At 54.2% G+C, this 27,905-nt stretch overlaps 1 protein-coding gene across 2 annotated transcripts in view; it reads right to left on the bottom strand.

Moving 5' to 3' along the window:
* Positions 1 to 870: 870 nt before the first annotated feature.
* Positions 871 to 27,905, bottom strand: part of Dac (dachshund family transcription factor) — a 179,035-nt gene continuing 152,000 nt past the window's right edge. For both annotated transcript variants that reach the window (XM_078181128.1, XM_078181129.1), the window contains exons 9-12: positions 11,946 to 12,092; positions 10,881 to 11,135; positions 3,423 to 3,509; positions 871 to 1,050 (exon numbers count right to left, since the gene is read on the bottom strand). In XM_078181128.1, the coding sequence (XP_078037254.1) occupies positions 998 to 1,050; positions 3,423 to 3,509; positions 10,881 to 11,135; positions 11,946 to 12,092 (542 nt within the window). In that variant the 3' untranslated portion in view covers positions 871 to 997. The remainder of the gene's footprint in view (positions 1,051 to 3,422; positions 3,510 to 10,880; positions 11,136 to 11,945; positions 12,093 to 27,905) is intronic.

Here is a 27,905-nt window from a genome sequence, read left to right as displayed (position 1 = left end):
TTTGATCGGCGTCGCGCGCATCGACACTCACTCTATATGATACAGATGATCGAACCCGCGCGGCTCTCGGTTCAAGAACAATTCGAAAAGACGGTGAGAAAGAAAGAGAGAGAGAGAGAGAGAGAGAGGAGAGGAGAGGAAGAGAGTGAGAAGAGATAAAAGGCGAGAGATCCACGCGGGTCGAGCGGCTCGACGATCGGGTTGCGCGCGAGTGTAAAAACCGGTACGCCGCGGCCGCGCCGGCTAAATAATATTAATGATAATCGATAGTAATACTCGGGGCCGGCGCGGCCCACCCGATCGTCCGTACAGCTTAAAACACAATTACCTAATGAAGTTCGCTCGATAATTGGGGATAGGTACCTCTAGGAACGCATGCACGCGCGCGAGCGCACACACACACACACACGCACGCACGCACGCACTCTCTCTCTCAAGCAGTCTTTAGAAGTCCGTGTTCCTCTCGCCCTCTCTTTTCTCCTTCCTATGCCTCCTCTTCGTTTACGATACTCGGTTTAGAACGATCCGTGGTTCGCGCGCGCCGATTCCACGGACCTATTGGTATACATTCGCGTGCGACTTGCAGCGAGTCGCCGCCGACGCTCTCGAGGAGCAGTTTTCCTCGCCTCGTTGATATGTGTCCACCGATTTACAAGATCCAGGATCTCCGAGATCTCCGGGATCGAAGATCCAGCGAGAGATTCGTAGCATCGTCGCGGGTTTAATTTTCTTTTTTTTTTTCTTTTTGCAGAGTCTCTCGAAGACACTCGTAGTCGAAGTCGCGATTACTTTTAGGGTCGTTCGCACTCCGCCATTTTAAGGGTCAGTGTTCCTCGGATTCACCTAAGCGGCCGCGTGTCCATTGGCGTACCACACACGGGAGACGATGGCTCTGGGTCAGTTTCCGGGATTCCTCCGACGATCGTCGACGTCACTCGTTCTGGCTGCTCGCTACTCGATCGGTTGTTGCCCCTCTCCTGCCCTCGTCCAGCCTCTTCTAGGTCGCGCTCGTGAACAGAACGGAGTTCTTGTAGTAACCCGTTCGAGACTCTGTAACAACATTGTCCATTTCGTTGCACTGTTCTCAGATGCTTGCGCAAACTCGATTGGATTCTTATTAAACGGTTCGAAGACTCGGGAATTACTTCTTGGTTTATTGAAACTTACGCGCCTGTGTTCAGCAGGAACGTCTAAACGATTGCTTCGGAAAATTCTTACGAGAAGAACCACGTTCGAGTTTCAATCTTGATTCTAGAAATTAATTGAAACGATTTCTCCGAGTCTTCGAATCGTTTGGATCAGACGTGGCTAGATCGCAGTTTTCTCTGCTCGAAAAAAAATTCCCCGAATAAAGAAGACCGGCTGGCTGCTCGATTTCCACGGAATCGGAATATCCGCGACTGCGCTCCGTTACCGTCGTCGCGTCTCCGTCGACGCAACGAAGAAATAAATAATAGCGACGGGTAGGAGAACGTTTCGCGGAGAGGAAGAGAGGCTGAAAGGGAGAATGAAACGCGATCTCCGATGGCGACGGTGATCCGAGAAGAACAGAGAGAAGCCCGAGCGAATGATTCGATGATCGCTCGGTTGGAAGCGGCGCCGCTCACTAATTATCCTTTGCCTGTTGAGACGTAGATCAACGCGAAAGGGACCAGGCGAAGAGAGGACGCGTCCGAGAAGAAAGGAGAGAAGAAAGATCGGGCCGTATCGGGGCCCCGCGTTCGTAAATACGAGACCGGTCGACTCATCGGCCCTTAGGGCCTTTGTGATCGAGCCGCCACTCGACTTTTTATCGAACTGTCGCTTATGATTGAAAATCACTGCGCGTTTTAATAGTCCACCGGATTCGATTTGCTCCACCGTCTCTCGCTAAACCCCCGCGCTCCCTCCCTCCTACCTTTCGTTCAATTTTTTGCCGGATAGTTTGTTCGCTCGAGCCACGACACGTTTTCCTATCGTTGCGAAATTTCTACCATCTTTACATCCTGCGCGATTAGAATGCGACGTGGGAAAATCATTCTGCAAGTCTAGATTCTAGACGATCGCTTAACGACGAAAGCAAAACGATCGGGAGAACAGTTTTCAAAATTCCGCTCCCTTCGGCAACGAAGGCGAATCGGTCCGAGCCTGTGTGTTTGTCGAGTTGAAGCGGGGCTCTACGGGGCTATCGTTCCGGCAACACATTTCTGGCTTGATAGATAGGACAAAGCGGGCCGAGCAAAGATTGGCTCTCCTCGCGAAAGAGGTAAGGAGGCGCCCTGACGAGGGTTTCCGTTTGACTGAAAAAAGGACGACGATGCTAGGAAATATGTAGATGACGGCGGGGCATAAACGCTTCTAGAATCAGCTGCAAGATTGTTGCAGCCCGGACGGGCAGTAGTACCAAAAAAGATTAGCGAGGAACGGTTCCACACGGGTGTGTAGCCGAGTTTACGAAGCCGCGGCCAATTAAGGGGGCCACTCGTTAAGGCAGAGGCCGACGGAGTTCTCGGGGAGGACCCAGGCCGCGGGAGAAAAACGATTATTTACGTGCAACGTCACGTCGGGGCCTTCTCTCTCTCTCTCTCTCTCTCTTCACCTCTCCCCCCTGCTTCGCTGTGGCGGTGGCAGCAGCATTGAAATCGCTCCGCTGCTCCTCCGCGCGCTTTTTGCTACGGAGAGGTGCGGAAGCGGCGCGGCGCGGAGAGGAGAGAGAGAGAGAGAGGCGCTCCGAACAACTTTCGACAAGTTTCCGCAGAGCGGAGGCAAGTTTTGAATCGGGCCAGGCGTGTGCCGGTGACGCGCTCGCAAGAAACACCCCCTTCGACCGCCTACTCAGGACTTTCTAATTAAAGATACTGCGAACTTTGCGAATCGTGTCGCAAGAAATTCTGGGAGCGGCGTCGCTCGCGAGAAAACCGCTGCCGAATTGAAGCCACGCTCGGGAAACGCGAGACGGCTGGCAAAAATTTTGCGACCTAAACGAACGTTCTCAAAACCTAGGACAAAACTTCAAAACGCGTTGGACACGCGTGAACACCGTAGGCCCCATGGAAGAGTCGCAGGACCTAGAAAGTAAGACACGATGCATACTGTAGGTCCTGCGAAAAAGAGTTTGCGCGAAGATATTATAGGGTTGATATTACGTTGGCTTCAAAAATTGTTGCGACACGTTTTAAGAAATCCCGTAGAGCGTAGATCCCGTCGGTCTTGCCCCAATTATTTGCGGCGTTATTCTGGGACAGCGATTACAGAACACGTTGCTTGATTTCTAGGAGGACGAGAGACGCCGATAAAGCGGAAGATTGAGAATCCCCCGGCAGCTCGAAACGCCGAGGAACCGCCGAGGTAGCGCCGAGGAAGGGTCCGTCACCGTCGCCAGCTTGTTCGAACGAATTTTACCGTGGTGTCTATGTGGACGAAGGTGGTTTAGTTGGACGCACCTTGAAGAGGAGACTTGACCTGGTCCCTCTCAGCCGCCTGGTGCTGCCGCGATTTTCTCTCCAGCTCGAGTTCCTGGACCAGCGACTCTGCGACAATGCAAGAACAGAAAACAAGATTGGTCGGTGAGTCTTCGTCAAAAGTTATCGGTAATAAGACGGTTAAATTGGACGGCTGCGAAGCCGTTTGTTCTCTCGGGAAGACCGATGATCGGTCGTTCGATCGAGAGACACGGGCGGCGGCGCCTCGGAGCCCCGACGCCTCGACGCCTCCGACGCCGCGCCGATTTTGCCGAGGCGTGAACCGGAACGCGCGAACGATGAAACGGAGCGGTAATTAGTGGAAAACCAGCCACCGCGAGAAAGGGGGAAAGGAGGAGGGACGCAGACAGGGATAACGGACGTAGGCAGGCGTGAAAGGGCCGCGGGTTTGCTCACTGAATTCCGCAAGGATTAGGGTGAAAACTGGAAAATGTCCCTTTAATGATATCGCGCCGAATTAACCGTGGCCGAGCTCTCCTCGTTTCGGTCTACTTCGTTAAGCTCAGGACCGACGCCTACGACCTGCTTACGCTTCTGGGACCTATTTAGGCACACCTTGAAGGGTTTCCAGAGAAATCGCAGCCCCCTACGACTACGACGCGATCTCGCGCTGCCCGCCGAATCGTTTCAGAGTCTAGGGAACTCGTTCGAGGCGATGGCCTTTTTCCAAATCGTAGATTTCACAGCCATAGTAGATTTCACATTTCTCTTGTATTTAGAGCTCGAAGGGCCGGTAGAAAAATCGCGATACCTGAAACCCGTTAGAAGAGTAGGCCCGGGGAAGAGTAGAATGCCTAACGGATACGACGTGGAAACGGCGAGGCAACGCGCGCCGGTTTCTACGGCGGAGCCGCGGACCGTGTCTTGAACAGTTAAATTGTCATTTGGATATCAAAGGGACGAAACACCCCGCGCGCGGATAAGGGCGCCAGAGGTAATTTGGCTCAGTGAAACGCAAACACGCCGTCCCAAGCCCCGTCGAATATAAACGGCCCTGACGAGAACGCACGAATTCACACCCACGCACCACGAAACAGCCCTTCGAGCTATTGTTGCTCAAAGCATAATGGAATCTCGGCCCCGACGTCTCTAGTCCCGGCGCGGCGAGGCAGCGACGCGCGCGCGGTCTTTCCTCTCTCTTCTCGCGCCCCTCTCCCTCACCCTCTCTCTCTCTCTCTTTCTCGCGTTCTCTCCGTTTCTCATGTTGCTCTTCTCTCGGCCGTGTGCCAGTTAACCGGGATTTAATGGCCTCGCAATTGGATTTTACCATTGCTCGTTGCCCAAGGAGGCGCCATTTCACGCTTACCGATTATATTCGCGCCTCCGTGCGCCCCCGCCGCCGCCCCGCCTGCCGTCTTCCCACGATTAATCCTTTCGATCGGCGGATTTCTCGCCTCGGGCCAGTCGGCGAGAGCTATTTGCCTTTCGATTCGATACGTTGGCGCAATTTTCCTCGGTTGACGCCGCGTAATTGGAAATACAACGCGTCGCAGTAATACGGACGGCTGTCTTCCCTATCGAATGACGGCCCGGTGACATCCTCTTCTCTCCGAGTTAGATGAAAAGCATCGTCTATCGCTATCTAGACTATTTACGATCCAGACAGGATACGTCATCGATCGAATAATTTGTCGAACAAATTCTGATTCCGTGGCCAAAGTGTCGAGAATCGGTGATAAACGCAGAATCCATCGATTGCGACAGTTGTCGTCGACGCGATGCCACGTGATCCCCGATCTCGTACCGCGTCGAGGTCCGAACCGGTCCACGGGGCCCGATTCCGGGCCCGATCGATCGGCTAATAGTTTTGCTACCGTATTACCCACCCTGACAAATCGCGCGAACAATGAAAACAATTTCAGGCCGACGCGTCTCCCTCCCACCACAAAACGTGGTTCTTTCTCCGGGACCCTAAACGGTCGGCATTGTGCCCTCGTCCCGGGACCGAGTGGTTCTTGTTTTCGTTCTCGTTTTCTCTCTCTCCTTTTCTTTTTTTCGGGCCGTTGACGCCGCCACGGGAGGAGCCGCCGACAGCCCGTTGCAAAAGAGAGCAGCGAAAGAGAGAAAGAAAGAAAGAGACTCCTCGAACTGTATCCGGTATGACTGTGCGTTTATCGGCACGTAATTAACTGGCGCACAATGCATCTCGAGAAGGCCAACTCGCCTCCGATACGACGAAGAAAACGAGTGTATCGGAGGCAGTTAGATCTCGGTGAGCGAGAGAGAGAGAGAGAGAGAGATAAAGAGAGAGAGGGGGAAGGTGCTCGACAAAATCGTAGTATTGTGCTGTGACGTTGCCTACGTCATTCTTACGGGACCCAAGGTGGAAATCGGTTTTTTGTCGACTCCGGAATCTGACCGACACGCATCCAGAGCCACAGAACGATTTCATCTTTCCGCCGCGATCCTCGACCCGGCGTAATTCGACACGTTCCGTCCTACGCCGAGGAGACGAAGATCTCGACTTCGAATCGTTTTCGGGACCGTGGACTCGACTGGTGGAACAGCGTGTGCGAGACCTGTCAAGATTAGCCATCTTTCCCGTTTGCCCCGTCTTCGTTTTTAACTTCTCCGGTTTGTCTACGGAGCAGTTCCTCTTTCTTCGACGTGTTCGACAGAGGATGCATTCCTCTGCTTTCTAATTTCCACGCTCCGCTCGGATGTCTCCGTTGCTCTCTGATTTTTCGACCGCTCGACATACACGACTCGCATCTCTATACTCGCGGTAATTCTTCCGATTAAACCCTTGCACTACGATTCCATTCACGCTGTGGTAATTAGCGTTTAGTATTCTCTTTAACACTACGCGTACCGGCATTTTTCTATACCTAATCTTACCATAGAATTTTTGTCGGTAAAAAAAGTAAGCTACGAGAAAAACGGAAAGTGGGAAATTGAATAATCGGATGATATAAGAATTTACAGAGAGTCAAACGACCGACAGAAATAACAATAAATGTAAGAATTAGAAAAGTAAATTTTCAAAAGGGGTGATTTGACCCCTCTTGGTACGTTTAGTGTTAATAGGACTAAACAATTCCTATTTCCTGCATCGTCTTTATTCGCTTTCGTTTCTATACCGTGATAACAGAAGAATGAAATCTGGCTGAGATTTGAAATAAAATTAACCCTTTGCCCTCGAGTGGTGACTCTGAGGCACCACTAAAATTGTTCTGTCACCTACTAAAATAATTTTTATAGCAACAAAGTTTAATTTTGGATGAATTGTTAAAAATTAAAGTTTTCGTATGAATCACAAGAGTTAATTTGGTATATTTATAAAATGCACTTTGTTACTTGAAATGGAAATACTGTACATCAGAAAAATTATTTCAAATTTACAATTAAAACGGCGTCGAGTGCAAAGGGTTAATAATATTCATATTTAGTAGACGATGCGTGAAATCTTTGTCACGAGTCCGACTCGTTGTTACAACGCATGGGGATTAATTCGCGCGTTTCGCTCGATCGAGGCAAACAGGAATCGAGGCAGCATCTCGCGGGGATTGCCGGATCGAGGATTTACCGGTTCAAAAGAAACCGAACAGAATATTCGACGATGAACCGACCGGGTGGCAGACGGGGCAGGGGGGAACAGGGGGGGGGCGGGGGGAGGGGAGGCCGGGGGCCGGGGTAGATTTCGTGTAGCGCCGCGTTTTTAATGCTCTGATCTTTATGTAAAACAGAACACGGACGCCGGTAGACGCCGACGGGGGTTGGCGGAGGGTTACGGGTGGTTCGGAGGGAGGGGGCAGGGCAAGGGGGATCGGAAGGGGGACAGGCGCTCGAGCAGCAAGCCGACCGTGAAATTGTATGAATCAAGGAGGTGCATGGTGAAGCGCGCGCGGAGACACAAAAACCGGCGACGGCGGCGCGGCGCGTCGCTTGCAAAAAAAGCTCGAGGCGCGAGGACGAAGAGGAATGCGTGTGCGCGCGCGAGGACGAAGACGGGCTGCCGTTCGATTTCCAATGGAGCCGGGGAGACGGGGACCAGTCTCCGGTTTTTCCTGGGTCGCGTGCACCTAGCCCAGGCTCGCCGGAAACGAATTTAATCCGCTTCTGTGCGCGGCTCTCGCGTTCTGAGAGGAGTTTCTTGCTCCGCGCTTCGGGCTGATCGTGGACGTCGTTCAGAAATCGCGTGGCGAGGATGCGGCGTCGTCGACGACGAAGTTTGTCCTCGGCCAGCTATGCGAATATTTTAATAGGAAAGCTCGTTGAAGCCAATTAAAAGATCAGAATTTTCAGCGATTTTTTTCTCGCAAGAAGTATAAGATGTGTGCCATTTGGGGGGTGTTGGAACGAAATCGGTGTCGAACGAGGGTGAAAAAATAAAATCGCGGCTCTTCTAGCCCCGACTGTCGCGGCAGCTACCACCGCCTAGTCAACCTCTCGCAAACTACAGCAGCGCGTAAATAGCTGCGGCTGTTCACCCTCGGATTTCTCTAGCCGCCACCCCGGGTCCGCTCGCCGGAAAACCGCGCCGTGTCTTGCGGATATATTCGCGGCGGGGGAGGCCTTCGACTCTCCCCCGCGTCTTCGGCTTCCTGCGTCGAGTTGTTGCTAGAATCTCTGTTCCTTTCCATACCCTTCGTCGTCCGCCATCTTGCCCGTCGAAATTCTACCTCGTACACGTTCGGAGAGTTTTCCCTTCGAAATATTCGAGACACCCGGTTTGGTATACAATGACTCGATCGTTGCCGATCGAAGGGATTCTAAGAAGTGGTCAAAGTTTCCACAAGAAGTCTCTAATAGCTCGCACGGCCCAAGTTGCGCGATCGTGCGAGCCCCGCAGACCTAATCGAAATTCGAGCGATCCAAGTTCGCAATGCGAGCGAAGGTTTTCGTTTCTCGCCGGCAGCTAGTATCTCGCTGGAAGTAGATAAAGTCGTCTCCGCCGGTCGAAAGGTTCCCGTTCTGGTGGTTGCGCGGGGTTGCGAAGGGTGTCGGAGGGCGGCCGGGGGGAGGAAATAAACGACGACGTAAGGTGGAGAGAAATAAGAAGATCGTGTACCGGCGCGGGTACACTGTCGCGAAGCAGAGTCATGGCGGGGGTGTGGAGGCTTGGAAGCCGGAGCAGAAGCAGGAGGAGGGCGAGAGGGAAGGGGGAGGGGGAGGTTGAGGCGGAGGCGAACCAGAAGAGAAGAAGAAGAAGGCGAAGGAGGAGGCTACGGTGGAGAAGGAGGAACGTTATGGTTGCCGCGAAATTATTGCATATAGTCTGAATATTAAAGCGCGGCGGAGTGCTTCGTCGTACACTCCGCGGCTGGTGGATGCCGGATGATGGACGCGAAGGAACGAACCATCCTGTGCTCCTCCGTACCTGTGTACACACGTGCACACGCATACTCAAAGAGAGAGAGAGAGAGAGAGGGGAGGAGAGAGGAAGAGCGAGGGCCGTGCGGACGGAGACAAAGCGAGCGAGAACGGTGAGTCGGTGCGCGACGGAACGGGGTGAGAGAGGCGAAGGTTTAAGGGATACGAAAGAGAGAGACCGGAGAGAAAGCGAGAGGGAGAGAGAGTAGACAGGTAACGCCACCGAGAACCACCGTGGCCGCCGGGGAAATTACGGCTCCTTCCTTACTTGCCAGAGATGTGCATAAACTCTGCATTACGCGCAGTGGCGCTCATGCGACCGCAGGACCATCCTTCAACCGTGACTCCGGCTAACAACAATCGAAATTCCCTTGTCCGTCCGTGACGGATCCTCCTTCTAACCGTCGAAAAAGCGTCTCTTCGAAAGATCTCGCCGGGGGTAGGATTTTTGAATCCCGCGCGATCCGTCGACGAAACGCGGTTCCGCGCGAAAAATGCTCCGTTTCCGAATAGCAAGTATCGCGGGAAGAAAAATTCGCCGGCGATTCATAAATATTGGATCCTCGTTGAAAAATGATTAACAGCACGGCAACGATTTTTGCAATTTAATCAGCCACCGGTTCACGATTTTCCTGCCACTGTAAATAGAATTTTCAGTAATTTGATTTACCTCTCTCGTTCACAATATTTCCCGATTTTATTTACCAGTTTACCCCGCTGCTCGTTCTCGGCAATCACGAGACTGGCACAACTAGTCGGATAGTTCTGTCGGCGGACCCTTGTTGTTTTTCGAAAGCAAATAAATCCAGCGAAAAATCCATCGTTCTTCGCGAATCTAAAATTTTTGCTTTCGCCGACTTTGTAATTTCCACGTTCTATTTTCGAATCGATAGTGTTTTTGAAAATTTGATTTCGATGCACCGACGGTATAATCGTTCGGTGAGAGCGAACTTTTATGGCATCGCAGAAAAGGGTGAGCGGATCTCAAAGGGAAGCGTATCCAGCCGCGGAAAATAAGCCTGCGAGGGCCGATAACAATGGTTGAAACGCAAGAAAACCGGCACCAGCCCCTAAGGCACCCTCTTCCGAGCGTTTTGCGCCGCGCGGCGCGCCGCGACGAAAAAGAGGGCGAGAGAGAGAGAGCATTCTCAGCCGCGGCTCGCCGCTAATTCGTATAATCGCGTTCCCGTATTAGGACCCACTCAATTTTTCTGATCTTCCGGCCGAGTGGCTTCGATCCTCGATTACCCGGACAAAAAACGAGGAAGGAAGTGCTCGAGGGTAGGGGGGGCGTGTGTAGCTGCGAGAGAGCCGGCCGTAGAGAAAACATCGGGGGCGGAAAGGAGTGGAAAACGAGAGCAAAGAGGTGAACGTCGCTCTCGGTATCGCGCAAAGTAAATTATTCGAAAGATCTCCGGAGAAGAGAGAGAGAGAGAGAGAGAGAGAGCAATCACGCCGGGGGCAATAACAACCCCGTGTACAAGGGGTGGGCGAACGAGGAAGGCAGAGGGGGACATTCGGCTCTGACGAGGAAACACGAGGTATTTGAATAGGGTCCCGCAGCCACCCGGGCATCATGATGCGGAATCCATTTGCAATAAACAACGGAGATTTAGATGAGGGGGCGCGAGGGTCGAGGGGGTATAGGTCGACGGAACGTCGTCGTCGTCGTCGGCGTCTGAGGTGGGTACTTACGAGGCTGAGGGGACTTCGGGGACCTCGTGTCTTACAGTCATGCATTCTATACGAACGGCGCGCCTCTCGTTCCCGGGCAGGATCGCGTGCGAAACTTCGCGGGAAATTCTGCCGGTAAATGGGACGGGACCGAGATAGCGGGCTCGGATCTCCTAGCCGCTCCGCGACTCTCATTTATTCGCACCTTGCTCTCGCGCCGGTTTTCCAATAATCCGCGTCGAACACGTCGTCGGAGATTCTTGAATGCTTCTCGAGAGCGACGATAATTTAAACCGCGACCGGTCGCGAACGTTTGACAACTGTTTCTCAAAGTGTTACGTCGAAGAGAACGATAGAGGTCGCAGCGATCGTTGCTCAGCTTAGAAAGACGTAGAAATTGTTCGTCTAAAAATTAGGATGCAGCAAACTGACCTTGGTAGTTCTGCCAGAACGCGGACGCTTGGCTGCCGATCAGGTCCAGTCCGTAGCCCCATGCCGGTTTCTCGGGCGTCGAGGGTTGCTGGGAGGGACGCGGCACCTGTGCTTCCCTGTACTGTTGAGCCTGCTGTTGTTGCTGAAGGGGTTGCTGGGAGGATTGTTGCTGCGAAGACTGTTGCTGCGACTGCGAATGCACCGGGCTGGCTTCCGGCGGCTCGGAACTCGTGCGCGCCTCCACCGTCACGTTCTCTGTAACAAACGGACAAAAATCACCGTCGATGACCACGCAACCACGATATCGCGCGACGACTCGCAATCGACGACACGCAATCGACTCGGGCACTTTGCGCTCGATACGCGATCCCTCGATCTTAAAGATTCAAGATTCGGCAGAGGTCTCGCTGTTGCCGGGGCTGCCGCAGGAATCGCGAGGGGCTCGTCAAGACTCGCGACAAGGTAACGAGAGACCGAGGGGCTCTCGGCATTCGCGTGCTCCGTTTCATTTGAAATTAGTATCGCTACTCTCTGCGTCTGACAGGGTTAATCAGCAGCGAGCGCGCAAGCAGCCTAACCGATAGACTATATCGGAATAAGAGATTTCACTTAAAGGGTTTCAAGCGGCTCGAGTTTTGCTAGTGACAGGACCGGGGTAGGGGCGCGCGAGCGGCGGGGGTGCGTGTTGGCTCTTTCGCTGCCGAAACGAGCCCACGGTTTATCGTTCGGTCGGAGGTGAACCTCGGCGGGGCGAGGCGGGAGCAGTGAGGAGGGAGACGAGAGAGAGAGAGAGGAGAGGAGAGGAGAGATGCTTAGAGGAGAGGAGAATCGCGACGATGATTCTCCACGGGGAAGAGAACTAGCCGCCGCGCCGCTCTGGGGGATAAGCGAGGAATCGTATTCTGCCGGGTGTCAGGCTGTTTGCTCTGCCTCGCCGGATTAATTAATTTATTCCCGAGATCACCGGTAGCCCCGAGGCTCCCGAAGATCGCGCATCCGCTCCCCCCCCTCCCCCGAGCGATCCTCGAGCGAGCACGCGCTCTCTTATCCTCTCTCGGTACTCACCGGTGATCGCTCTGACTTGCTCCGTAGACGCCCCCGTCGCCTTCAACGCCTCCTCTAGCTGCGTGCGCCTCTTGATCTCCAGGTCCAGCTGCTCCTGCAGACGCTTCCTTGCTCTCCGCTCCTTCTTTAACCGCTTCTGGTACATCACTGCGCAGACAAACGAAACAAAACTATCGATTAGAGTCGGCTCGGTTGCATACGGAACACCTCGGCCTGCCCGCGGAAACTCGGGAACTCTCGGGCCCGCGAGAACGAAGCAGCCTGGCTCTCGAGGCGACGCGATTAAGACGTTTCAGCCCGAGATCGACATTCCTCCAACCGCGGGAAGATTCCGAGACGGCGGTTCTCGCCGGGTTTTTGGAGAAGAAGATACGGTTCTCGCCGGAGGTGTGACGGTCCCGGGATCGGCAGGAGTCGGGGGATCATCCGCGAGAGACGGACAGCTGTCAAAACGAGTTAACGGGTGAAGCGGTCTTCCGTACCCCCAGGTGGCCGGAACCCTGGCGTGGTCCCAGTCCAACGAAATTATCTTGGCGTATCACTGTACCGCGGGGGGCTTCCACGGGCCGCGCAGGGGGCCCGGACCTGCGAGCAGTCGAGCACGCGTCTAAGCGGGGGTCTGATCGTCCAGGTGGCTACCGTGCGAGGCCTGTCCGCGCTGCGGATCGCCGTCGATCGATCGCCGCTGCGCGCCGCGCCGGTTATCGATCGATCTGGCAATCGGTGCGCCCCCCCCCACTGCATTCGTCGACCGGTTTTCGCTTCTATCCGGTAGATTCGCAAACCTAGTCGCGCGATCGATCCATCTTTTCAATCTTGAGACCGTGTCCTCTGTCTCGGCTTGATTTCTATATTTGCGAGAAGCCGGCCGGTCTGGTTTCATCGCGAGGTAGTCTCCCGCGAGTGAAAATTATTCTTCGCTGCAACGCAACGCCTTTCTCTTCAACAGTTTGATAGCGACTTTAAAATAATCCCAGAATCGATTGGGTCACAATCTTAAATGAATAGAAGGTGGAGTTCGGTAGTTGGGATTCAAGCGGAACAGGCCCAAAGCTTTTCAGCAGCAGCGAAAACATTCGTAATAAGGAGGGGGCCCGGTTGGTCATAAAATTCCAGAGAAGTAGAGGAAACGGCGCGTTTCCATCTTTCCAGTTCCCGTCCAGGTGTTGTCTCCGTCTAGGTGCGCGACGACAGGGGGGTACGAGGGAGAAAGCGCGAGAGGGTGCTCGGAGGAGGGAGCCTCGGCTCGATGGAGATGGAGGGCGGCGAGGCGGCCGGAGGCCGGAGGCCGAGGAGGAACGCGAGGAGGCCAAGCATAAGTGGGGTGGGACAAGGTGGGAAGGAGGACAGAGACAGGGAGAGAGAGAGAGAAAGAGAGAGAGAGAGAGAGAGAGAGAGGAGTAGGAGCGGCTCGGTGGGGTACGAGGGAGAAGCGGGGGGCGCAGCATTATGATGCAAAGATGGCGCGGCTGCGGCACCCTAGAATTAGCTCGAGCACTCGCCATTGGCCGCTCGGCAAACCACTCCTTCGGTAACAACCGACTGCATACGTTGCATACTAAGGATACACGCGAGCGCCCGGCCGAGAATCGCATGGAACCGGGCCTACTCCGGGGCCCCGTTTGCCACCTACGATTCCGATCGGGTCGCCCCTCGGCACCCCGCCTCCCCACCCCGCGATCCCGATTCCGCCGTGGATTTATCGGCCCTCGCAGAACTCTTTCCGACAGAATTTCTCGGAGAATTCCTCGAGCATTTTCGTTTCCGAGCACCGGTGCTCGACGCTCGACGAGCGTCGTCCCTCGAACAATGGTTGCTCCTTCGACAACTGTCTCAGCGACACGTTTCGCCTCGCCTCCGAACACGGCGGTCGTGTAACCGCTTCGGGTACAGATGTTCAACGTTTCCCGGACCCCTACCCTCCTTTCTCGATCTATTAACCAGAACGCGGTTGCATTTCGGACGAGAGACATTTTAGCACAGACATTTTAGCACCGGCCAATGTTCCGGCAAAATTGTCGTAGCAATTTTCATCGTTTTAAATCGCAACGATCCTTGTCAGTACATTTAATTGCGAACGACGTGGTCTAATCATTAAGATCGCAACTTTTTATGCGCTCATGTCAGAAACGAGTGGCAGCGAACAACTGTGTTTACATAATTAAATTCATCAAGGAAACCACTCAATTTGTAGCAAACGAGCGGTTCCGTGCGCACGACTCTCGCCGTAGAAATTCGATTCTTGTCTGAAAACGGAGACAATCGATGCGACGAAGGTAAAGAGAGTCGAGAACTGGATCGGAACACCGGGAACAGTCGGTTGTCGTCGTGAGCGGGCAGGTATCGCGAACGAAGCAATTGATCGAGAAGCCAGCGGCGAAGGGGAGAGGTAGCCGTTCGAAGGCGACAGGCGGACAACGAGGGGGACAGGAGGGGGCGAGAATGCTCCATTAGATAATTCAGTGGAAGGTGAAAAAAACGGGGGACAAAGGGGGCTGTGGTGCTCTCTCTCTCTCTCTCTCTCTCTCGCTCTGTCCCCCCGTCGTCGGACACGTCAAAATACATCAGCTACCGCTGTGCGCTCGCTCAGAAATCCTGCGGCCGCTGTCCGAGCGGACTCCCCACGTCGCGTCGCGTCGGACGGCTCTCCGCAGCCCTCCGGTGAGTCGCGTCCGCCTACGTTCCGTGCTCGCCAGAAGAGGAAACGGGAGAAGAGGCGAGGCGGAGACGGGAGAGGAGAGACGATGCACGGCTTCGATCCAGATCGAACGATATCGATCTCTTCGGAGCTCGCGCGCGGACCGTGACGATTTTATTTATCCGTTTTCAAACAGTCGCGTGCGAATTTTTGCGAACATCCGTTCGATCGTGCCGAGAAGATCTCGAAAAATACGTTCGATTATTTTGGAATAGAATTCGATCCGTAGGGAAATGGCCCCGGGGCCATTTCGGAGGTCCGTCGCCGGAATCGGAGCAATCTCGAGCTGGAAGCGCAAACAATCGGGGGAACGGTCTCGAATTCGACGGGGAAACCCACGGAAACTAATATACAAGCCGGTCGTCTTAATCCGAACCCGCGTTTAATACTCGCGGAAAGAGAGAGAGAGAGAGAGAGATAGATAGAGAGAGAGGGGAGGGGAAAGAGGCCCTAGAGGGAATAGCAATATGATTTACATTTTGAGGTTATATTGACCATTCTCGGCACCTGCAGCACTCGCGCTGGTTCCTAGCCCGCGGCCGATACTCGCGATGACCGGGATCTGCTCCGGAAAAATTAATAACGCCGCCCCGGATCTCTTGGGTGCTGGTGCACCGGCGCGGCAGCACCTCTCGCTTCCTTTGAAATTTTTCTTCTTCTCTGAATCGAAAAGAACTCTACCCCAAAAATCCGCCTCCATTGAAATCTCGCGTTTCAGACGGTTCATAGGACATATTAAACAGTGGAAGATTTGCCGATATTTAAAATCCTGAAATGTTGAAAAACGCTTGACCATTTTTCATTGTAATTTGAAAAATGAATGTCGCTGCGCAGAGAGGGTTGCCAAATCTCGCGAACCTGGTGGTCCGCGCAAGTATGGTAGCCGATTTCAGGGCAGGATAAGGGGTGTGCTAGCGCACTTAATGCGTAATTACGATTCATGAAGGCGGACGGAGCCTCGGCAACGCGGTGTCTGCGTCTGGAGCTGGACGATCCGGCTTGCCGCGCGTAATCTTGCCCGAATACGTCCTCGAGGACCGTGGAGCAGCAAGCCGAACAGCCGTTAGCCGGCGCGCGGCACGGCGTTTAAAGGGGTTCTTACGCACCTACTCGAGACGGCAGAGATAGAGAGACGAAGAGAGAGAGAGAGAGAGAGAGAGGGCGAGTAAGAGGGGGAGTCCTCCGACTCCGACGGACAGCATCTGTGCTCTACGGCTCTCGATATCCATACAAAGCCGTCTGTTGAATAACATTACGCTGCGCGCCGCTCCGGACGATTATAGTCGGCCCGAACGTCGATAGTAGTTAGACCGTGCATCCTGTGCGAATGCTAATTTCGGACCGGCCCGACCGAGCCGGTAATCGACGAAACCGCGAACCGATGTCTTCCGGTTGGCCCCCTCGTCGTCGATCTTTTTTTCCTTCGCCTCGAGAAATGGTCCGTCCGCTCGCGCGCGGCTGCTCCGGAGAACCGAGAAAAAGCGTTCGCGAAAAGTCGTTTGTACCCTTAACCGAAGGTCGCCCTCCTCAAATATCAATTTCGCGGCGACAACTTTCCAGCCAGCCAGCCCCTAGCTCCGCTCTCTCCATATGGAAATGGAGATCGGTCATCGGAATCCAGTTTGCCAGTGGAAACATCCCCGGGAGGAAGGAGGGTCAGCCGCGCGCCGCTACCCTTCCTTCCACGAGAAAACCAACCCTCGTGTCGATACGGAACGTCGTAAAGTCGAAAGCTTTTCGCTTTTACGTATTATTCTTTTATCCGATACTGCGATGGCCGGCATCCGGCCGCGAGCTATAGGGGTTCGAAACCCCAACGGGGGCGAGGCACGACCAGAAATATAGCCTGAATTAAATACTTTAATCGTTTGGTCGTCGAACCAGTCGAAGCCTCCTGCGGTACGATCGTCGTCCGAGAATTTTTACGACTTTGCTCGGTGCGTTCGTTCTTCCGCGCGAAATCGATGCAACGGCGAATAATCGCGAGAATCGATCTCGCTCTTGGAAACGCATCGATCCGCGTGATGCTCTTCGAATTTCTATCTCGACTCCGGTTTTTTTCGTAGGCGAAGCGTACGGTTCGCCGGTGAAACGCGTCTGCTTCGTCTCGTCGGTCTGTTTCCATAGGACAAACTAATTTATCCTATTAACATCCGCTGTGTACCTTGGGAGCAGCAGCTCGCGCGCGAGTTCTGCGATTCTGTTTATCGCGGCCCGTGCTTTAGGCTCGCGTTGAGAGAAAGAACTCGGCCGGCGTCGTCTCGCGGAAACTGCGAAAATTTCCTCGTGTCTTTGCCCGTCTTGCAACGCCCAACAAACAGTCTCCTTCCATTCGTTCAGACTCACTGTCATCCTCCTCTCTATTCGTCTTTAGAATTTTTCTACAGACATTTACATTCGCGATAATTAGTCTGCGAGATTTATCGAGAATATCCTGCGAATCGATCTTTGATCGTTTTGCCAAATCTCTTCGATTCGACAGCACAAGAAAGGAAGAAAAGCGAGAGTCGTTCGGCGGGCATATCGGCCCACCCCCGTTAGGAATGCGTCCACGCCTCGCCCCGCCGCGCCGGGAGATTTCGACGAAAGTATCGGTGGGTCGCGGACGCGGCCCGTCGTCGGAGCACATAATCCTGATATCTGTCGGTTTTCGGGCAATAAAACACGCGTCCCATCGTTCCGGATCCCCCGAAAACTGCCGCTGCCAGGCGCCGATAAAGGAGCTGCGCCGTCGATACGGATCCCCCCCCGCCTGTTCTCGCGCCATTCCGCTCGGCGGATCCGGACGGTTCTGCTACTCTTTTTCCCAGGCAGCGGCAGCATTCCCTTTTTCATTTTCGTCTGCCGTAATTGCCAGTCCTTGGACGAGTCGAACGAGCCGAGGAGATGGTCGGCGAGGTCAATCGGCTCCCGTTAACCGACGAGAACGTGCGCGCGTTATCGCGGACCCGGGACCCTATCATCCACCGCCATCAACGATCATACTTACCGATAATATAATAGAAATCGTGAAAAATTAATGCATGCCCCCGATCAACTGCTACGTTTCAAACAATTATCCGGTGGGAGGGGATGCGTGCGACGCGTTGCCCGCCTGACCGAAATCATCCCCCCCGTGGTTAAAAAGTCGTCGCGAGGTTCGAGCGGAGTCGGAGTGCCGAAGCGGAGCCGGAGCGCGCGCGTCGTTTCGCCTTTCAATTGCGATACACGAAGAGTGTACTGCAAAGGGCACCGGTCCCGACGTAACCGGCCGCAAAGTACACGTCCGACGGAGCCGAAGATCCGCTTAAGGAGTCGAGCAAAACGCTCGGCGATTACGTTTCCGCGCTGCAGGACCCGAGGGTAACCGGATCGGCCGGTTTCGAATGACCCACGCTCGAACGGAGAGTAAATATTTTCGTATTGCTGGAGCGGAGGACGAGCAGTAACTCTACCGACCCTACCCGGCTCTCTCGAACCCTCCGCGTCGCGGAGTCGAGTCCGCAGGGCACCTGCCATTCCGGTCGCGGGGACAAGGGACGACGACGACGGCGACGATCGACGACCCTAAGACAGGTCGCTTCTGCCTCTGCACGTCGACGGACCCCGCGGCGTCTTTCAACTCTTTCCGCGTCCGAATTTCCTCTACGTGTTCGACTTTCGAAGGTACGTGCGCTGGACGGTACACGGTCTCATTGTTATTGAAGACAGATCCGATCTCGATCGCAACACCCGCGACGAGCGGATTGATCGAAAACGCGATGGAATCGATGTTAATCCCCATTTGGCATGTTTGTCACGAATCGAGGTCACCGGCCATGCTGGATTCCAGGTGAGGCGAAAGGGGTGGTGGTGGCTAGGCGAATCAAACGAAGCGCGCGCGTCGAACGTGTAATGGCAGCGACGCCGATGGCAAAGTGTGCTGTGAGCCGATGGCGCGTCGACGACCGGTGCCGGTCCAAAAATCGTGGATGCGGATGGTTATCGTGGTAATCGCGGGCTGGGGGCCCGAGTCGAGCCGGGCCTGGGTCGGGTCGGGCAGGACCGACGGAACCCCCCGTGGGGGGAGGCAGCTACAACAAGACGAGGGCCACATCTAATACCGGGTTATTTTTTTAAATGGACCAGCCGCTCGGCTCTCCTCCACCTGTGCGCTCGAAATCGTTCGACCCTTCTGGGTGAGACTATTTTCACCTTTTTCGCGCGTAGACGACGACCTCGCCGAGCAATTTCGTTCGGCCGGTCCACCACACCCCCGCACACCCTGTCTCCGCGATACCGAAATTCGGCCGAGCGCAGAGAGCAGACGGTCGGTCCTGAAAACGTCTCCGGGCATTCCACGTTTCCAATCCTTCCCCCGTTTCTTCTAAAATTCGTGCTCTCCCTCTCCCCGCCTCGGTTCTCCACCCACGGTATCTTTATTGCCGCGATCATGGCTATTATTACCGGTCCCTCCTTCATGTTAATCCGCGTAATCGCTCGATCCAGTTCCGAGATCCTCCCATAGGATTCCAGTCGATGTTTGCTCGGCTAAAAGCCCCGGCCGTCTCCACCATTTTCTGCAGCTTCCCGCGCGCGGTCCTCCGCGGGCTTGGCCGACTTCTCGGCACCCCTCTTTATTATCGATTACGCGATTCTCCGCGGCGACGCGTTCCATTCTTTTTTCTCTTTCCCCTAGAATAACCAAAACAGAGGGCGGACAGACGTCCCACCGTGCGGCAACCGTTTCGGCTTATCGCCGCGGCGGCTCCGCGTTTAACATCCCTTGCCCGTCATCCCCCGGGAGACATACGGTAGCCTAATGGCGAGTTTTTGCCGGGGCCGCGTCGTTTTCACCTCGGGACTGTTTCTGGACGTCGCAACGCGGACGCCGCCGCATCGCAGCGTCGCGTCGCTTTTTCTGCCCGATCGCGTTCAATAAAGATCGAAGGGACGATTGCGCTCCCCCCTCCATCTTTCTTTTTTATCGTACCTCTGCGGTACGTCGGATAAAGCTCTGGCGGGTCTCGTGCATGCTTCGCGCGCTTACGTCACAATTTTTCCGAAATGTTTGCCGGACGATGTATCGGTCGAGTCGTACACGTCGAATCGTTGTTAATCCGTTGCCCCGTCGCGCGAAATAATTGAGCAGGATTAAGGCGGCGAAATCCAATACTCCGTTTCGACGTGTACCGTACGAGTAAACGGAGGCTGCGCGCGGCTGTGCTATCCGGTCTCTCTTAAAATCACCGGGGGTGGAGCGAGACCCCCAGAGCGACAGGGAGAACGAGAAAGGAGCTCGTGTACGAATTAAATTCTTAAAGTTCCCTACCGTGCGCGTCGCGGCGAAAGTCGCATTCCGCGAGAGGCCCCGAGACATCCAGAATCGAGTTACCTCTCCAGCCCCACCCCCGGCTCTCTCTCTCTCTCTCTCTCCCCGGCTCACCCCTTGCCCTCCTCCCTTGTGTGTTACTCTTTCCTTCGGTACTCGGGGGAACCGATATTAATTCCCATAAATTTCCTTTCAACGAGTACGGATACGAGAACCACCACCGCCGAACTTCTCTCTCTCTCTCTCTCTTTCTCTCTCTCTCTCCGCGAGGGGAGGAGAAAGTCGCTTCAAAAGCAAAGGACTGTTTGCCTTTTATTTCGAGTATGCAAAGAACGTTATTCTTCCTCGAGGAAGAAGTTGGGCCGTACATGGAATACTTGACGACCCGCGAGGTTTTATAGAACAATCACAATGGATTTCTTCCTATCGCGGAACAGCGGTTTCTCGATCGGCGTTTACGATATTCAGCGAACGAAGCAACGCTCTTGCAAATCTTTGTTAGAAACGGTACCGTTTTAACCCTAGAAAGATAACCATACGACAACGTACGTAAAAGATAACCATACGCTTCAGAGGCGCATGCTTTTCTAAGGCGACAATTTTATACTAACAATGGATATTTATTGAAGTTAATCTAGTCATTTTAAAGGTTTGGCATTATTGTAAAAATAAAATGCATTTATATTATATTTTTTTATATTTCAAGTAATTTTAAACTTAAATCGCTAGACCTCTATGAAAAATTAACAAAAATCAACAGTCGTCTTCGGTTTATTTCGCAGGCGCGCCTCTGCGACGTAGGTTATCTTTCTAGGGTTAAAATCGTTGCGGTCGCATGCGTGCATCGTAGAGGGTGAAGCGACTGTAATTTTGTCTCGAGATGGGAGACGCGAGTTTGCACAAGGTGCCGCAAAGGGAAAACTTGCGTGCGGTTCTGATTCCCGTTGGTCCGAAAGCCGAGGAACTCGTCCTCCGTCCGGTGTCTGTAGCTTGTGGTGCGCGCGCGGGGGCGGTTCGTGTGGACTCGAGGGAACGACGCAGAGAAGTACCGTAAGGGGTGAGAGGAAGACCGGTCGTCGCGCGTTGCATCGCGTCGCGCCGTCGGTCTCTCGCGTTTGAATCCTCGAACCGCAAACGGTCGGGCTTGCGTGTGCGGTCGCGGCCCCCTCCTGCTCTCTCGTTTCTTTTCTTTTCCTGCGTTTCAGTTTCTGAAGTGGCCTCTCTGTTCCCTAAGCCGCAGAACCAGAACCGACCGACCCGTGTTTATACAATGTAATGGCTTGTGCCAGCATTGTAGCCAGGCATCGTCGTGCTCGCCACTCGTCACTCGCTTCGCGATTCCCTTTCGGCATTCGTTTGGCACTTTATCACGCCCCTAGATTGCCGCATTAAACATCCAGCAAAGGGAATTTCAACCCTTGCCGCGCACCCGATCTCTCTCTCTCTCTCTCTCCCTCTCTCTGCACGCTATTCCTGGCCGACCCTATCCTCCCGATTGCCACCCCCTGTATACGTTCGCGACTTTTCAGCAGAGCGTTTCCACGAGGATTAACGATCTTGCGAAATTCCAAGCGTACCTGTTGTGTGCGAGCCTTTCTGTCGTGTATCCCGTTTCCTGTCGAGCTCCAATCAAAACTCGATACCTCGAGACCTCTCTCTCTCTCTCTCTCTATCGCTCTCTTTATCCGATTCAGTTTACTCCTCGGTCTCCCAGTTCGTTATGTCTTCGTTTATCTGGCTTTCGCACAAGCAGCGCGTTCTTTGTCGATCGATGACGCGTTCAGTAATTCAAGTGGGCGAAAGGGACAAGGGACCCGAAGTACGGGAGAAACTCTATGGAATTATGGCAGGTGGAAGACGACCGACCTCCCTGAACGGCGATCGCCGTCTCCAATCTACCAGCAGATATACGGTGTCGCGTTACACGCGTGGCTAACGCTATCGACCAGGCGCGCTGCTCTCTCTCTCTCTCTCTCTCTTTCTCTCTCTCTCGAGAGAAGAGCGGGTACGCGGATTCACCGCGTACCTAACCCCGTCCAGCTCGTACCCACGGGATGCAAGGATCGCACGGGAACGGGGCACATTGTTCGCACGCGGAAATTTCGATGGAACCCTCGCGTCGGCTGCGGACGATCTCGAGTGTCACGGAAATCCGAGGAACGATTTGCGATTGGTCGCTCTTTCGCACGCCACTTTGCTCGCACATGGTGCCTCTCTCTGCTTCGTTCGCTCCGACTGCTATCTTCCGAGTAACGTTAGAAATTTTCAATGCATGAAACTACCGTAAAAGAGCAACAATTGTTTCTCATCGGTCGTTTATATACCTCCCGGTTAATTTCTTAACCCTCTTAGTACCGAACAACGATATATCGTTGTTTTCTATTATTGACAAGATAGTTTTCTGAATATTTTTATTAAACAACAATATTATTTCTTATTTCTTCTACCCCTTTGAACTTGTTATTTATCAGGCTTTTCAAAATTCTTGCGATTTCTTTCCGAAACTTTATCAAACTTCGTCAAACGAGTTTTAAACATTTCGCTCAAATACAGACTTATTTGGCCGGTACTAAGAGGGTTAAACCGAGACTCGCGTGAACGCAGCGGTTCGTACAGCGATTCCTCTGCGAATCGAGAAGTCGCGCTCCCGCAAGATTCGTCGAAAGATTCGATCGCGCGAGCGAAGGAGAGACAGCGCGCCGTGTAGAGAACGAAAGAATAAAAAGTCGCGCGGACATAAACCGATCGGTCACGCGAAGGCTCCCGGAGCACCGGATACACGCCTCTCCTTCGATATCGTTCTAGCGATCGAATTAAAATGGTGCGGCCGCGATGGGAACGATCGCCGATGAATAAGTCCGGTGGTGGTCTCTCTCGTCTGTGGAATGGCTTCTTATGGCGTGCACCTCGGGGGCTTCTCGTTTCGCAACGAATTCCCTGGTACGCTGTTTTTTTTCTTTTTTTTCGAGAAACTTGACCAAAGACGCGCGCAGCCAAGTGACGCGCAGAAGGAACCAAGGGGTGATTCCGTCGCGCGACGATTTTCCACCGGTTCTGGACTGCGGCTCGATCCTCTCACGGCGATCGATCCACAAATTTCCCGTCGTCTTCGAAGGACCGTGGCGGAACCGGGGCCGGTAATTGCGTCAAAGCGAGTCACCGAATTTCAATCACGCTTTCCCTCTCTCTCCCCGCCCGTCCCAGGAAAATCATCCAGGCATTATGTATTTGCTCTCGAGTGGAACCGGTTCGGTGGGTTCACCCTCGCGAAGTCGCCGCACCCGTCTCTCCTCCCTCCATTTTCTTCTCGACGACGCCTCTCTCTCTCTCTCTCTCTTATTCGCTCGCTCTTTGAATTCGCGCTGACGCCCGCGCAGCCCTCTCCACGACAACGGTTATTAATATTTGCCGACAATTACCGAACCGGAGTCCCCTTTAATTCCATCCACCGACCACCGAGACACGTCTCGCGGATCGATCCACGGTTCTCGTCTTTCGCGATCGCGGCAACGAGTTTTCCGATTTTTTCCCCGGGTCTCGAAGTCGAAATCATTCCTATAGACGTAACACGTCCAAGACGAAAAACGTGTTAGGTTGCTTTTAAAATAGCAAATGGACAATTTTGAAATTAGCAACCGCGGATCCGACGTTTCTCTGAATTCGCAAAGACGCGAAGCCAGAAGACGAGTTTTCCCTCCAAGCCCCGGAATACCTAATCCGGCGAGCGGAAACTTCGACGTCCCATACGGCCTCAACTCCGACTAGTTAACTCGTTATTAATTATTACTCGATTAACCGCGAGCGAATCGAGTCTCGTCGAGCGTCGTCGGCCGAGGAGAAGGACACGCTTCCCGCGAGTCCGCGCGAGGAAATTGCGAAGAGACGAGCAGAGTCGTATAACGAGGATCTACAATGGATGGGTTCCTCGAAGGGTTGCCCGACTAATGGAGACGTATACCGGAGGCGGGGGGTGGTGGACTGTCCGGGAAACGCCCTGGAAACGTTTCAGGTGTTTTCGCGGTGATTCGTACCTCGAAGGGAAGGAAGTTAATAAAGCAAATGGCTCTCCGCGGCCGACGCACCTTCGATTACACCCGTCTTCCCCGTTTCCGGAATCGTCGATTCGAATCAGAAGATTGGTCAAAGTTGTATTAAGAGTTGTATCGATCATAAAACTTGACAGCGTAACAAAGCAGTGACAATTCGTCGACGATCCTGTTCAACGTGTAAGCGATCTCTGAGATGGTCGCACTATTTATGTTTCCGAGATAAGGAGGTCTCTGTTTAGATGATGTGATGGTTCATCGAGGGAAGGAGGCCCTTTTTCCGAAGAGAAAGGGCAGTCGAGTAAAGATCTTTGAGAAAGAAGCAGCCCACCTAATTCTTCACCTTGTGTCATCTGCAAACGAAATTCGATTCGAATCTTTTCATCTCGTTCTCTCTCGTCCCGGAAGAAACAAAAACGAATTAGCAAGAAAGCTTTCATTGATTGGATCGGTGCTTCTGCAGTCGCGTTGACCTTGAACCGTAGGAGCGAACGTCCAGGAATAATCGTGTCGGGTGCGAGGGTTGAGGGGGGAGGCAGAGAGGCTGCCGGATTCACAGGAGCTGCGATGGTTGCTCGCGCACGGACGCCGACGGAAACTAGATCCCGTAGTTCGAGTGGAGAGGAGACTGGCCGTCGTAACAAACGGGGTCTGCTTTGGGGGTTGGAAAACCCATCAGCGAGGAGAGAACCGGGGCGGGGGAGGAGGAGGAGGAAGAGGAGGAGGAAGATGGAGGTGTAGGTGGCGCGGAGGAGAGGGGGAGGGTTGCGCGAAGGGAACAAGATAGTTTGGCCGCACGCTCTCCGAAACCAGCCTTCCGTTTCTACGCGTTCTCCGTCTCCTTTCCCGACGCTGGACGGTCCACAGAAGCAACCCCTTTCCGTACAAAGCTCTCTCGACGGATACACCCCCACCCCCAAGCCTCTCCTCCGCACTCGTCCCTCTCCGTTCCGCGGACGACTCGCGTCGCGTACACCAGCCCCCCCGGAAGAGAGACTCGTGCCCGAGAGCAGGGAAGGGTGGAGTAAGCTCCGCTTACTAAGTACGTTTTGCATCTAAGACGCTCTCCGAGTTTAATTACGGGGCTTTGCGGCGCCGGGCGACACAGACGCGACGGGACAACGGTATACGGAGCGTATGGTCAACTTCCTCTCTACCCCCCTTCGCGATCCCTTTCCACGAACGGGTTCTATACCACGAATTCGCGCGGCGAGAACCCAGGGTGGACGTTTTGCCGCGCAGAAAAATTTATAGTCGCAACGTTTTGCAGCGTACCAAAAATTTTCAGGGAGCATTCGATTAACTGCGCCGGCGACAATAATTGAATACAGCGTAAAGAGTGTAGCAGGGAACCGTGGACCAACGAGCGCAAGGTTATAAATAGGGAGGGGGGAGGGTAAAGAACGCGGCGTGTGTGTGCGCGCGGAGCGCAGGATCGTTCCTCGAAAAAGTGCGGGCCGGTGGAAACGAGGATCGGCGTGGCTCGCCTAGGAGAGCGAGAGCATAAAAGCCCGTAGAATGACGTTTTACAAAGGGTCTATCAAGCGTGGAGCAATGTTGATGGGCAACAGATAGGCGGCGGAGGGCCGGTGCAATTTCGCTCGGCGTGCACCGCGCTTGCCGCTCTCGCTGCTCTCGCCGCTCTCGCCGCGCGCCTCGCCTCGCAGTCAGCGTCGTCGTCGGCGTTACGATTTTTACGACGCTCCCTTTACAACCGACAAAATGTAATTTTCTGCGATATGTGTGCGGCGTGTGGGGTTCGGGCCACGGGAACCCCGTAGGAGAACTGGACCCGAGAAGAAAGAGAGGGAGGGAGAGAGGATCGCGGAAATACCGTCGTCGCGTCCGGTCGAAAGGTTCCGCGCGGCAGCATCCCGGAGGGAATCGAAGGTCATTACAACGGAAGGCGGCTCGTATCCGTTCGATTTACCGTCGCTATAAAATTTGAGGAATTTTCAAATACGGTTTCTCCGAGGCGGACGTTTACACGGCCGCGCCGCGCCGCGCCACTCCCGGCGAATAATTTTCGGCGGTTCGGCGACGATCGAATTATTGGTAGGACGCGCCTTCTATACCGCGAGAGCGGGCCGCGTCGCCCCGTCGCGTCGCTCGTAAATTACCCGCGCGGACAATAAAGAAACCGGCGGATTCTTCGTTAAAAGGTTCGCGCCGAAACGGCGCTGAGAAGTCGAAGGAGAAAGAGAGGACGAGGCAGACGCGCGTTCTCCACTGTGCAGAAGGACGTGGCGCGCGTAGATAGAAAGAGAGAGAGAGAGAGAGGGAGAGAGAGAGCTTTAAAAACCCGCTCGCCGACGAATTGATTTTCGGAATTTATCGTGGCGAGCTTCCGTTTTCGGCGGCGCTGCCGCGGCGCGATCGCCGCGTAAAGAAGCGGAGTTTACGACTCGGTTGCACCCGAGAGCACCGTCGACCGGTTAATTGGAAGGCCGGCCTAATCGCGCCGCGGGCCACCGCCGGCGAAACACAAGAGAACAGAACGGAGAGGAGAAGAGGGAGCTTTGTTCTTTGTTACGGGCGAGCGAGCGATCTTGCCTCGATCCTCTGACGGCGCGCGGCGTTCTGCTCCGCTCCGCTCCGCTCTTGCTCGTCTCTTCTCGCGCACTCTTTATGCTCGGACTTCCGGTACAAAAGAGTTCTGGGGCCCTGTGTTCGCGGGCCAGTGCCTCATCGAGCCGAGAAGACGCTCTGCTACCTTCCGTGAGAGGGAGAGGAGCGTGTGTCGACGGAATCCTCTCCCCGTCCGCTTTGACAATTAAAGAAGCGGACCGGACGTCGCCTCGGCTCGATCGACCGAGAGCCAAAGAGTATCCACGCGTGAAAGGATTCGGCTCGCTGAAATTTGCCGGACGTAATGCCCCTCTCTCTCTCTCTTCAACCTGCATGGGTCCGGAAGAAAGAGAGACGAGAGAGAGAGTGAGAGGGAGAGAGAGAGAGAGAGTGATGCGGTCGCGCGATTTCGGGGCAACGCAATGCGGCAGTCGCAGTTGGGCCGAGATAATTAGGTTTGAGTGCACTCTGGCCGCCGCAGTCGGTAACTCAGTTATCAGTGGACACCCCGCGTACAATGGCTATCACAACGGCATCAAACATAACGCATCAATTAACGTGAACAATAACCGAGCCGCGGCGCAGGGCTGACGGGGAAGGGTAGGGGCGGTGCGAGTGCGAACGCGAACCTGAACTCTAGCGCTTCAGGACCCTTGCGCTGTTACCATTTCTCTCTCCCTCTCCCTCTCTCTCTCTCGTCGACTCTCTCGTCGACCATGCTTTCTACCGAACGAGCGACGCGCTACGGTCATCCCCGCTGCCCGATGATTCGATTTCCACCGGAAAGAACCGAAAGAGCTCGCTCGATGGTCTCTGCTCGCCCTTCGAGGGTTGGCGAACGCGAGAGAGCGTTTCGCAATGGGTCCCTCTCGGCTGCCGAAGAGCAAAAGGTTCGAATACCGTACAGCAATACGGTATCGTCGAAAACAATTAAACGAGTAACCCGAATCGTCTCTTTACGATCGCAGACACTGGACATCGCTGCCTAGCTCCGGAAGCATCGGCCGACGGGCCCGCGACATCTTTCGCTAAAAATGAAACGGGAACGATCTTGGCCCAGGACGCCCAGGACATTCCAGGTACGCGTCGGAATCAATCAAAGAACGCCGCTGGCCGATCGCCGGACCCGATATCATCGGGGCTGCTAACGAATTCTCCGAAGCGACGAAAAAGCAATATCCAGAAGACCGGGTGTGCGCGTTAATCCGGTCGCGTATGCGTGCCGTTGCGCCTCTCTCTCCCTCTCTCTCTCTCTCTCTCTCTCTCTGTCCATACATGCATATCCATAAGTGCGTGCTGGCGCGAGAGAAATAGAGGGGGAGGGGTCGCGGAGAGCGATCGAGAAGCGAGAGAACGGG

The sequence above is a fragment of the Augochlora pura genome, chromosome 5 (assembly GCF_028453695.1).
Source record: "Augochlora pura isolate Apur16 chromosome 5, APUR_v2.2.1, whole genome shotgun sequence".
Classification (NCBI taxonomy): Eukaryota; Metazoa; Arthropoda; class Insecta; order Hymenoptera; family Halictidae; genus Augochlora; species Augochlora pura.
The sequence above is the reverse complement of the archived record's forward strand: the minus strand, read 5'-3'. Positions and strand labels throughout refer to the sequence as shown.